The sequence below is a fragment of the Halichoeres trimaculatus genome, unplaced genomic scaffold (assembly GCF_033239565.1).
Source record: "Halichoeres trimaculatus isolate MK-OKI-2021-1 unplaced genomic scaffold, fHalTri1.1 fHalTri1_scaffold_6, whole genome shotgun sequence".
NCBI lineage: Eukaryota > Metazoa > Chordata > Actinopteri > Labriformes > Labridae > Halichoeres > Halichoeres trimaculatus.
The window spans coordinates 5,429,154-5,442,444 of NW_027437184.1; the positions used below are offsets into that span (position 1 = coordinate 5,429,154).

General features: G+C 40.1%; 1 protein-coding gene across 1 annotated transcript in view; it reads left to right on the forward strand.

The window, feature by feature from the left end:
- pdlim4 (PDZ and LIM domain 4) overlaps nt 1–13,291 on the forward strand; it is a 76,324-nt gene that overhangs the window by 55,928 nt on the left and 7,105 nt on the right. Inside the window, exon 5 of the mRNA XM_074673076.1 lies at nt 2,105–2,262. Within this exon, the coding sequence (XP_074529177.1) occupies nt 2,105–2,262 (158 nt within the window). The remainder of the gene's footprint in view (nt 1–2,104; nt 2,263–13,291) is intronic.

Sequence of the window (13,291 nt, forward strand, 5' to 3'; positions counted from 1 at the left end):
ACCAGATGAGCTTAATATATTAATTAATTAATTACCACGAAAGTACGTTGTCATGGGTGGATTCCTGCAGGAACATGTGGTTCTCCTGTGATCTTGTGATCTTGGATATCCAGTTGCTATGGACGCTGTGCAGTGCTGCGCCCTAGAGACACATCCAGTATGAATTGGCACGCACCCAAAATCTACGGAATTGTGCTGCATGGCACTCACGCTTTGTGTGTGAATTAGGGGTAATGCTTGTATCGGCTCGACCACACGTCCGTCATAGGGACAAAAACTCCACCGATAATAACATAGCTTTCACATCCTCCTCTCATGTCTTCATAGCCTGGTTGTATTCAGGCGTGTGTTTCAGCTTTAGGTGGAGGAACATGTTTGGGGTGTTACCATCCTTCGTGGTAATAGTTCTCCAGCAAATTTTGCATTTACTGTGTTTTGCTGCATGTCTGATCTTTGTTCAGCCCAACCACCTCCACATCACTGAGGTAGCTCCTCTTTTAGGCTCTAAATCCTCAGACATCACTGCGTCTCTGCGCTGTAACTATTGCGAATTGACAAATTTACATCGTCAAAAAAAAATTATACTGCTATTATTGTAGACGGTATGACATGGCACACCCTTACCTTTTACCATCATGCTGTGAAAAGTGGCTTTTGCAGCAGTCTGTGAAGTCGCGTCCTGTCTCTCCCCTCGTATGATATGGAAAACTTAAGGAGTTGCGGAGCTTGTGTGAACGAGCAACTTTGGGAGAATTGGGAGGCAGAGCTTCTGAAGGTTTCTTGAAGTTTTGGAGTCTTGCTAAAGTTTGCATCTCCCTGGATTTTCTTCTAAATTTACCCTAAATAAGCCCTGGATATGAAGACATCTCACCTCACTGAATTAATATTGCTGTAAAAATTAACACCTAACAGATAAATCCGTCATCACGACTAATTTGAATAAACCCATCTAAAGACAGAATGACTAAAAATCCCTGAAGCTTCTCTGGTAACACATCATGGGCAATTTGTCCAAGTAGAGTTACTTCTGCAAAGCGACCAAAAAGTGAATTTAATCATCAAACTTTCTCAAAATGTGCAAATTGGATGTCTTGTTTTCTTTGTATGGCACTCATATGACAACATTTCTTTGTAATTTTTTTTTTTTTTGTTGCACTTTCCCTTTAAATCCAACCCAAAAGAAATACATTTAAATTTGTAGCTGTAACATAAAAACTATCAGGGCAGGGGGATCTTTACGTCCAGAAGCTGAACCTGTTTTTTGTTGGCAGTCTGGAAGGAATCCACACCGCTCTGATCATAAATATGAGAAAAAACGTAAACGACATCACGGATTCTCTTCACACCAGCTGTATATTTATTTTACTGAAGACACTAGCAGATGCACACACACACACAAACACACACACACACACACACTTGGAAGTCTTTGCACACACCTGCACAGACGACCGTGTGGACTGGAGAAGCCATTTGTTGTTGTGTATCCCCTCGAGCGGGCAATAAACGTGTGTGTTTGGTCTCCTGGTGAACATCCTCCCCAGCCCAGCACTCCCAGGTTTCCCCTGGACTGGACTGTTAATCCTGACCAGGCCCACACACACACACACACACACACACACACACACACACACACACACACAGGCTGGTTGCAATGAAGCGCTTCCTTCAGACTCCTGGAGCAGAGTCTGGAGACAAACACGCTGCCGAGTGTGTCAGGATCTGAACACATCTGTCAGCGGTCCTGCTCGTCTCCCAGAGGCTCCGGCTGTGTGGATGTATCAGATGAATGTGATCCATCCTGTTGGGTTTGGGAGGAAGTTGATGGATGGGTGAACACGCTGAGCTGCTGTGATTAAGACTTCATGCCTGTGGAATCGTATGGCGAGTGTAGAGTCTACAGTAAAGTTTTCCCCTCCTTGACATCGTTTGTTTAAACAGAAAAAGGTTGAAGTCGAGCTCTTTCAGCTGCTCTGTTTCATGTTTACCTCTGTTCAGCATCCTTGCTCGCCTCTTGTTCAAACATAAACTCAAGAAAAAGTGAAAAAGAAATCATAAAGATGTTTGTATGTTTACAGATTTCCTTTCCTCTTGTCCCCTCCAGCCCAGAGCCGCCCACACACTCCCCCGTGAACCGAAACGGCTTTGACATACAGTCAGACGTCTACAAGATGCTGCAGGACCACGTGGAGCCCGTCTCTGAACCCAAACAGTCCGGCTCCTTCAAATACCTCCAGGGAATCCTGGAGGCCGAAGATGGAGGTAGGGATTCCTGTGTGGGTGTGGATGTGTGTGAATCCTGAAGGTGTGAGGAGATTGAGGAGACGAAGGAATGTGTTACAGGTCATTCCTGGAAAAATTACAGAAAAGGGCAGAGGAATGGCAAAGCCCGAGGTGGGGAGAGCACATCTCCCCTCTCTTTTCATCTGCAGGGAGAGCAACAGCAAAGACTCCCAAAGGCACAGAATGGTGCGAGCTTTTGTCCAACCATCAGACTGTTTTAGAATAGAATAGAAAATACTTTATTTATCCGTTTCACACAAAAACACAACTAAATAAGGCTCTAGTTCTCATCGTGTCTCTTCATCCTGGCAGACTACCTGTGTTTGTTTATATCTGGCACACTGCGCACGGACTGATACACTAAGCGACAAGCGCCTCGTAGCCAGCTGTGGCTCTGCAGCGGAGGTAGCACCGTTTTACGCCACGATGAGAACTAGAGCCTTATTTAGCGGTGTTTTTTGAAAGTAACGCGCTGAAAATTCTCTAAATAAAGCGTGAATGCAGACCAATATCAGATTTTTTCAGTAGGAGTCCGTTTATTTGTGTTTTTGGTCAAGTAAAATATGGCCCCGTCTGAGTGCAGAGGAAACCTGCTGACGAGCAGGGAGGGGGTGTTTGGTGCGAGCGCCCTGGGCTTCTGCTGCACAAAAACACTGCTGTAGGGGTAATTTCTGCCCTAAACCTTGTGATAGGACCCAACTTGTTCCATCCCGGAGTATCACTTTAAAGAGAGATATCTGAAAGAAAAAGAAAACAGAGATGAAAGCAGCTGGGTCGCCCTGCTGTCTCATATCTGATGTTTAAGTTGGAGAAATCTGAGTAAATATTTCCTCCTCTTCAGACGAGGCTCGGGCTCCAGCTGAAGGAACATCCTGAGTCACTCAGGTGGCTCACGTCTCACTCCTCTGAGCTCCTCTGTCTCTGTGGGATACTTTTCCTTTTATAGAAAGACACAGCACAGCCGGGGATGAGTGCTTTAAATAGCTAGCAAGGATGAACAGAGGAGGGAAAGCTTGGTTCAGCAATTCACTGCAACAACTTGAAGCTGGTTGATAAAGTGAGGAATCTGGGTTTCCTGTCTCCAGCTTTGGAGGAGGAGTCATGTGATGCTGACAGCAGCAGAGGAGGGTTAATCCTCTGAAGTAAGACATTCCTTCCAGGTTCCATGTTTACCACTAAAGCCGGGAAAGCTGTGAAAGTTGTAATTATAAACCAAGTGTTGGTATGTTAAGGCGGAAACAGCTTGGCCTGTGAGCTGGGATCGTTGGTGATTAATGCTTTTCTCAACCACAGATTCGTCCTTGAGAAAATCCCTCCACTCATATTACGATTGGAGGAATGTACCACCTGTGAATGTTTGACTCAGTCAGCATGTGTCCTCAGTAACCCTTTCCACTGTGGAAAAAATGAAAGGTTTATGCTATAAAGCCATCTACGCATGATTAGATTACACAGCTGCCGTCCAAAGATCCAAACGCCAGTTGAGATGTGTTTGTTGAAGAGCCAAACTGAGTGATGAGGTATTCTTTTCTTCGATTTTTAATGCCTGATTGCCGCAAAACGTCTGTTTGTAGTTGATGTGTCATTCTGATTTTCACTTTCGACTGCAGAGAAAATATGAAGAAACGTCTCATTTGGCCAGATTTAACGTTATAATTGATCTCAACAGCATCTTTTCTCCATTAAGCTGTGACAGATGAAACTTCTGCAGAATATAAATCCTACATTCATGAGGCAGATCTTTTGTCATAAGCTCATATTCTCTCCTGTGAAGCTCTTGAAGTGATAAGCTTGGCTTCTTCCTCTGACAGATTTCAGCTCTGATGCAGATTACACAATCGTTTCATGTTTCTCTTTGCACTGCAATAGGAAATGGCACATTCACAAGTAAATTCCCAAACATCAGTGAATTATTCTCACATCTCACTTAACCTAAAGCCCTTAAACACTCCTTATAGTGAAGATAGAACCCAAGACACGATTGGGTAATTTGACGGATTAGATTACATGTGGTCCAGAGATTAATTGTTAGAAGTCATCCTAAATTAAAACTTAGGAAACATACCACAGAAAATTAACATAGATTTAAATACAGGAGAAACTTACAGTCGAAGGATATGAAGCCTATTTGTATGAGCTAAAAACTGCAGTTCCCAAAGTGTCCACTTGAGGCAGTCTGTAGAAACCACATTCAAACCAAATCAAAAAACTTGATTTTGACAGTAAAATAAAAATGTTTAGAGCCTACAGAATAAATTTTTTGGGCTAGGTGACCCTTTTTGTCCTGTTGGCACACACACACTTCATAATTTTTTTTTCTAGGCTTCAAATGTTCGAGTTTTGCCAATTTAACCCCATTCCACTAACTTTGGGTGATTTTCATTTTGTTCTGTGTTCAAATAATTTTTTTGCCCAACATTAGTGATTGGCTGTTGTTTGCTGTTGTATATTGTTTTCCTTTTGATTTCCTTTTATATTGTTTATTATCATTGTTACAGACATTTTCATAGCCTTTGCCAGACAAGGCTCAAGAATCTAAGGAATGGGTGGACCAAAGAGCATTTTTCCAGCTTGATTATAATTTTATTTATTTAATTTATTTTTTTTATTTTTTATTTTATTTTATTTTTATTTATTTTTTTTTTTTTTTGGGGGGGGGGGGGGGGGGGGGGGGGGGGTTGTTAATGATTCCCTGATTTTTCATGAATTTTTGTGCCCATTATATATATATATTTCATTTCATAGGAAATTGTATATGGGAAAAATATAATAATAATAATAATAATAATAATAATAATAATAATAATAATAATAATAATAATAATAGTAATAATAAATAAATAAATAAATAAAAGAATAATAATATTGATAATGATAATAAAAATAAAAAATCAAGAATAGTGCTTCATTTTGTCATATATTAAGTACTTCCATATATTTTGAGAAGAAAACACCATCATTAACACTGTGTAAAATATACCTAATGTTAAAGATGGTGTTACTATTTGTGGTGTTAGTGTTCAGGGCAGGACTGACAGGTTGGCATCCTGTAGCTGTCTGAATTGACGGTAAAGGCCTGACTCTTTGTGTCGACCTACAGTCAGCTTCAAAACTCTGTACTTGTGACACAGATGGTATAGTGGTCAAGGTCAGGCTCCATGTGGTTTGCACTCATGCAGGTGGCCCGGGTTCATACCCAGCCCGTGGCCTTCTTATGAAACTCACTCCGCACTCTCGCCCTGTTTCCTGCTCTATCCACAGTCCTTTCCTATCACATTAACCCATAAAAGCCCAAGAAATAACTTGAAGGAGCTGTGAGGAGTTTCTCAGTTGTCTTGAAAAAGTCTCTCTTCTAGATATATGCCTGATCATAATCCACACTTCAAAACGAGATTATCCACGCCAATATAGGTTATTCCTAAATGATACTAGCTTCCAGACAGCTTCCAAGCAGGACCTTATTGATTTACGGCACGTCTGAGTCTCTATGACAACACCATGTTGGCTGATAAAGTTCAAAAGTGAGAAGAGAGATCTGCGTTTTTTCTCTGCTGAAAACAATTTCTGTGATTATTTTTGTCTTAACTGTCGTATGTCGTAGCACAGGGCTGCTATTAGCGCTACAAACGGCTGCTGATGTACGGCACGAACATATCTTTGCTTGATGTTATGTTTCAAACAACAGTGCTACGTATCTGTACTGATAAATACCTTACCTTGTCACATTGTAGTCAGTAAAAAGTTGTCTTGAACAAAGGAAATTTGTTCCAAAACAAACACATGTTGTTAAAAGTCACATTTTTACGACAGTGTGTACATGTGTGTGTGAGACTCCAGGCGAGAAGGTGGTGCTGCAGTCCAATTAAAACAGATCCTCCTCAAAGCATCTTTAAGAAAAAAAAACAAAAGACAAAAAAACCCCCACAATCGTACAGTGTCAGAAACAAACAGAAATGGATATCACAAATATAACATCCATGTATCAGCCCATTATCTCCATGATGCCAGTAATATATTCTCTTAAAACAAGGTAATAGTACCAATCATGAATGATATGGGTAAGTCTCCCAACAGATGTTGGAGTTGGAGGGAAAGAGGCTCTGCTGATAGATTACAGAGATTTGAAGAGTGGGCTGTCACCGGGCTCTCAGCTTAAAGGACTGACAGGCTGATTGACGGACTAAGCCCTCAGTGAAACAAGGAGACACTCCAGGTTTACTTTGGGATCACTTTAAAAGCTACCTGTCGCTCGGCTGATGTGTGGAGCTGTCAGTTAATCTCTCTGTGGGAGGGAAATCCTGACACAGATGCTGCTTAAGTTTTTACCCGCCAGTTGTTTTTTTAACAGCTTAATCACAAGAAAAAGTCTAAATTTACAATGAGACACATTTTAAAGTGGGGTTAAAGTCAAATCATTGTGTTTTTGAATGCATACCTTGCTGTCAGGCCTTTAAATCACAGTAGTTGGTCTGCTTTTGAAGGCAGACGCCCCTGTAGAGAGTATGTTGACTTTCAGGGGCTTTTAAAGTGAAAGCAAACAAGAGTGTCAGTTTACCCAGAATTCCTCAGACTCTGGAGACCAATGTGGATAGAAGAGGGGCAAAGTAACTGTATGAACTGATTTTAAACCAGAGCTTTTGAAGCATTTATTCTTACAATAAGGCAATTAATAGAAACCACTCACTGCTTTAAAATTTAGGAAAAAAAAAACAGGAGACAGTGTGATCTGGGTTTGACTTCTTAAGCATCTGGAAAAAGAAATAAACCAAGTTCCAGTGACGTCATTAAAGTGTTCAGAGAAATTCAGAAACTTTTCTTCAACCCTGAGTGGTTGTTATCGGAGGAAGAAGATTATACCCTTGGTTCATCGCGCAGTAAAAGCTTCAGTACACGGAGAGTGCTCAGAAGGGAAACAAGCTGTGACCTTTCTCAGAATATCTCCATCCTCGTTGGACAAACACATCCATCAGCCGCACAGCTGTACAGAAATGGAAATGTTGTGCTTCAAAGAAAAACACATTTCAGATTACTCACTGCCTCCTGGATTAAAAAACACAAGAATGTAAACTTGGAATGCACATATTCAGCTGTATTTATCGCTTTAAAAGTCAAACAGAAAGTTATTCAGCGTACCCAGATGAACCGGTGGAGCAGTCTGACTGTAATCAGCTGCAGCAGCTCTGACCACCACTGAGGCAGGTAAAGGGAAGTGGTTTAAAATCACATCAGTCATGCCCCCCCCTTCCAACTTTGTGTAAAGTAATTCAATTCTCAAAGAGTTTCGAGGAAAAGGCGCAGGGAGCATTCCTGAGAGATTGTTTTTCCACAGGGATTTAGACGGAGGGGGCTGACATGGTGCAAGATTTAGAGCCTTTGCAAGATTTCAGGTCCTTTGGGGGTAAACATGTGATTCCAGTGTTGGGGGTTAACCCTTTGACTTTTCTTTGGATCAGGAGAATTGGTCTTTTTACAGTTCGATAGGTCAGAGACCAGAGATGACAGTAATTGTGGTTCTTGTGGGTGGTTTTACTTTTAAAGAATGGTAGATTCATGAGAGCCCTGAAAGTCTACAGGCTGAGATAAATGTCAGAATAATCCCCATAATTAGGACAAGTGGTCAAAACAACAGGTGCCCACTGTGCAAAGGGGACTAAAACAGAAGCAAAGGTTTCAGCCCATAACTGTCATCAGTGCTACTGACATTAGAGGAGTTTTTACCCCAATCATAATATGGTGTAAGTTGGAAGTTGAAGTTAGCTGAAGGTGGAAGTCTTGTCCAAGCTGTTGTGATAAAGGTTGTAGCATCTTTTTCAGTTGCTATGACACAATAAAGAACATAAAAATACAATACAATGGATTAAATCATGATGTTACATTAGAATATGATTTGATGTAATGAGATAGACTTGGGTCCATTATAATATGTTATAGTATTATATGCTGCGATGTGTTAAGATACAATACAACCCGAAACCAGGCTCAGGCCTCAGACCCTAATAATATAATATGATACAATAAGATGCATTGAACTACAACACAATACCATTCTCAAGAATACCTGGCGGTATGTAACAATACTTTAAATAGTGTAACATTACAAAATCATAATTTTATCAAATTAACAACGCATTATGCTGCAATAAGTTAAGATACAATACCACGCTACGATAGGATTCAATACATTACAAAAAAATATGGTTCAACGCAATATATTAGGATACATTATGATACATTTTGATTAGGGCTGTCATTTTAACGCGTTAATTAGATTAATTAATTACACCGCAAATTAACGCGTTATGAATAATAACGCAGATTAATCTGAAGCCCAAACCCGCGAGGCGTTCAAAGACGCACTTATTTTCAAATGTCTGGTATTTACAAACCGTTAGTCCTACTTAGGAAAAATTGGTGTTCTCGTCAGATTTTCAAATTTCCGACGGTCCCTGAATGTATCACACCTGACATCAGCAACATGCTTTAAGGGGGGAAGCGAGAGTGATACAGTCCACGTCTCGTTTATTCACACGTCCTTTTTGAAAATCTGCAGAAAATCAACCCTTTGCTCTAGCTCAATTCTGTAAAAAACAGATAATTCTACACTCTTTATTGCATTAAACAAGCCCTGAATGATCGATATATGTCCTGTATTTAAATCTAAAGAATTCTTTGAAAATTTGCTTCCATCTTCCTGGTGTCATGTTCCAGCTTGGGGCTGCTCTGCACCAATGAGCAACAGTTTGTGTGTTCAGAGCATGTTAAACTTAAAATACTTCACTTTTCTTTGATCCAAGACTTGAATTAAGTGTTTTGTACATAGTTCCTCACAGTTTTTAGCCTTTAGCCTGGGATCTCCTGACCTCATAGAAGTATAGAAGTTCATATTGCAGTGACAATTGAGTCCACAGTGAGTAAAATGTGACAGAAGCAAAAACTGTCCTAAAAATCAAATCAGCTTATTTTAGGTGCAGGACTGTGTAGATTATGTTAAGGTAGATTTTGTTAAGGTAGCTTCATGTGTTCCTTATGCCTCAGGGTACCTAAAAATGTGTTGTATATATTCCTACCTTATTTTTTGTAAGTCTTTTAATGTCTTTTAATGTAATTTTAATTTCCTGGAATTCAAATTCTTTGTTTTGGGACCTTAAGCAGACATGAGATTAAAATGAGATTAATTAGATTAATTAATTACAAATCCTGTAATTAATTAGATTATTTTTTTTAATCGCCTGACAGCACTAATTTTGATACAATACGACCTAAACTCATACATCATGGATCGTCATGTCAGGAAAGGACCTGCTATGATTCAGAAAAATACAACAAATTATCATGGGTTACTTCACATTTTGTTGCATTACAACATGATCATACTGCAACAGCGCTGCTGTAAGTTATATGCTCAATGCAGATGTTTGTGTTTTTGAGCGACGTTTGTGAAGGCATCAGGATGACTGTAAGCGGGTCAGAGTCAGCGTGCAGCAGAAGGGGCAGAGGCCTGTGTGCCCGGAGATGATGATTTTCAGTGACAGTTTGACCATCATGAGTGCAGCGTCCAGAAGTTATAAATTTAGCTTCCTCTGCTGTATATTGTAAAATAAAAAACCCATTGAAATTGCTACAATAAGCAACCCATATGTGCCCTAAAAACCACCAATGACCACAAAAAAACCCTATTAAGACTATCAACAAACACAACAACAGAATCTCACTGGCTCAATTTTGTTGTATTTTTAAGATTGTACTTGATATATTTTTATAATCATGTCATCATATTTTAGTTGATTGTAATAATGAATGATCTTTCTCATTACAAAGAGCTTTTCAATCCTGAAGTTTGCAAAGCATGGTCCCAAAAAAAAGAAAGGAAAAGAAAAACTGCTTCAAGAAGTTGCGTCAAAACTCGATACCCAACACTACAACAGCTGTCTGAAATAAGATTACTCCAGCCGTTTATTTGTTCTTAATGTTGTGATTCCCTTCACCTCAAATCCCAGAGGCTTCGCTCTCTTCACTCAGGATTGAGTTATAGTGTTGGCTCACATGTACGTGTGACGGTTTGACACACACTGTCTGGTTGATGTTAGTCACAGTGTGAAACACATTTGGTGCCATTTAATGCTGCTTGGGGTGAGATATGCGTTGTGCAAGGCCAACTTGTCAGTATTTGTTGAATAAAATATGTTTCCTGTCTGTTTTTGGCATCAAACATGTTGATTCTAAGTCATCTGTCTATTTTTAAACAGAGGAGTAAGACTAAAGCTTTTATTCATCCTGCTTATTGTGTCTATCCCTGACTGAGGCTCTTAAAAGCTTTTATAAGTCTACCTTCCCCTCTGTGAGAAAGTCACAGAGTGCTGTGGATTAAAGAGTTTCCATTAGAGGGTGTAATTAAGTAATAGAGACATTAATCCCAGAAATAACACACGCAGTGAACGTCAGGTCTTAAACACACCACAGAGCAGTCAGAGGCTAACTGTTTCTGAGGCCTGGAGACGCTGTGAGTCAGGTGCTTGATGAAAGCTAATTAGACGGTGCTTAGTGGCTCTGATAGGTGGCCTGGATAACTTCTGCTGGCACACCATCAGTGAAGGGGAGTCAAAGGTACCGCAGTTCACGGCTGTGCCCCGCTGATCTAAGCTGGGAACCAGTGCAGTCGCGTCAAATATCCAAAATATCTTTTATGTAGTCCAGTCAGGCGTTGCTTAATTATTGAGAGTTGATCACAGTAATGAAGTTTATCATCCATGGGAAGGCAGGTCCTCCTCTCCACCACTGGAGCTACCACCATCAATCATTTATGTGTAAGTTTTTAAAAATATCTTTGAAAGGAGAAGTAGTAGGCAGTGTATCTACTCAACCTGAGATCTATACTTAAAACAAAGATGATACATTGCTTCTTGACACAAAGATGGATGTCCCCATAGCTCACCATATGTCGTTCACATGTATCCTATGATTATAGCGCAGTGGTGATACACTTTAAACTGAACTCTGTTACCTTGGATTGTACCCTGCCAAAGGTCTGGCCAACATGACAGATGATTTATGACTTGGAAGTGCCACCACAAAGTCTTCTTTGGAGCACGCAAGAAAGTGCAGGAGACCCGAGAAGTTAAAAAAGAGCCCTGAAATAAACAAATGCATGAAACTAAAATTGAAAACTTTCATTCAAGAGGACAGAAAACCAGATGAAAGATATGAACACACAGTGTAACAACACCATACAGTGCAACATATTACGATATGATAAAGTACAGTACAGTAGCATGTGATGTGATATAACATAGTGCGAGATAAGATACAGACATTAAGAAACAATACAATACAGTACGGTACAACGGGATACTATGAAATGCGATACAATCCAATTCAAGAAGATACAATATATACGTTGCCATATAGTAAAATACAAATCAGTGCAAAAGTACAAGGTGTTACGATACAGAAAGATATCACTCAGCGAAAAAGTGAGATACTTAGAGTTCAGATACAGTGTGATGTGATTTGGTGTCATACAGTAAGATATGTTCCATTGTCATACGTTATCATACAATATGGTATGATATAGAAAATATATTGAGATACAGTTAAATACATAAGTGTGTGATACAGGGATAAATGTTACATTGCAATACCATATATGGTAAGAATGGTTATATTGCACTACAATACAACAGATTATGATACGGTACATTACAGTGCAGTACGGTACTGTAAGGTACAGTACAGCACAATATGTAAGGGATACTGCCCCACTAGGTGTCCATTATCAGAAATTAATGGACAACGCAGAGGCGTGAACCGTCCAAAGCGAAGCAAGGCGTCGGACGGTTCACGCCTCCGCGTCGTCCATTAAATTCTGATAATGGACACCTTGTCAGGCATTATCCCTTACTTAACAGACACCTTGCAGCCAATCAGAATCGAGTATCCACCCAGACCATGGTATAAAATATGTTATGATACGATGCATTTTAATATGTTACAATAAGTTACGATGTAACGTTTTTGTACAGTAAGATACAGTATTGTGTGATTATCTGGAAATGCATGTACCAATTACAACATAAAAACAGATGATCATAACACAGGATTTGTACCCAGTTTAAAGTACAACCATAGACTGTATAAAACATGGACGTAGTCTCCCTGACGTCACCTGTCTGTTTCTGAAACGGAAAATGAAGCACATCGGCTATGGCAGCCAAATTGATAGCGACAAAGGCTTTGTGTACAGCTATAGAGTGTCTGTTGATCGCGTGACTGATTGGGCAAACTTGCGATCTTAATATCCTCTGAACGGCCAAGTTAGAACAAATTCACCCTCATACAGTGTGTGCTGATAGTAAAAATGAGCAACTCAGACAGGAGATGTTTTTTGAACCAGGCTGTAAATAGGTTAATTCCTGCTTTGAAAACTGCTTTTTCTGGCTTGGTGTGTGTGTGACTTCAGGTACTTCCGGGGCCGGCCTCAAACAGACACTCAAGAAACAGCAGATTTTAACACTTCCTCATTGTCTCATATGTTTAGACTGGAGGTTGTAGCTTGACTACAAGCAATATATACTGACCTGACTGCAAAACAAGTTTTTTTTTTTCATCCAAAATACTGTGAAGAAGTTGGGTCATCTTAGAATCGGCGTCTAACTATTGACACATGCTGATAGCTGTCTAGGGTCACGACACTACGGCAACAGCAGAGGGCACTAGCTTTTTGTAAAGCCAGTGACCTCACGGTGGTTGCGGTGACCGGTCAATCACAGCAGAGACGCAGTGACAGGAGATCAGAAAAGCAGAGGTGCATTGATTGTCCACAGCAAAGTAGACCAAAACGCGGGTTAACAACTGAGGCAGAGCTATGATGGTAATTTGAAGATAATGATGGACAATGCAACAGAGGCGTTGAACAACTGTTGGGCAGACAAAACCAGGAGTAACAGAGTTTAATGTTTGAAAAGACCGTCTGAAAAATGTGAACTGTGAAAGAAAAACTTATCTTGGTCCT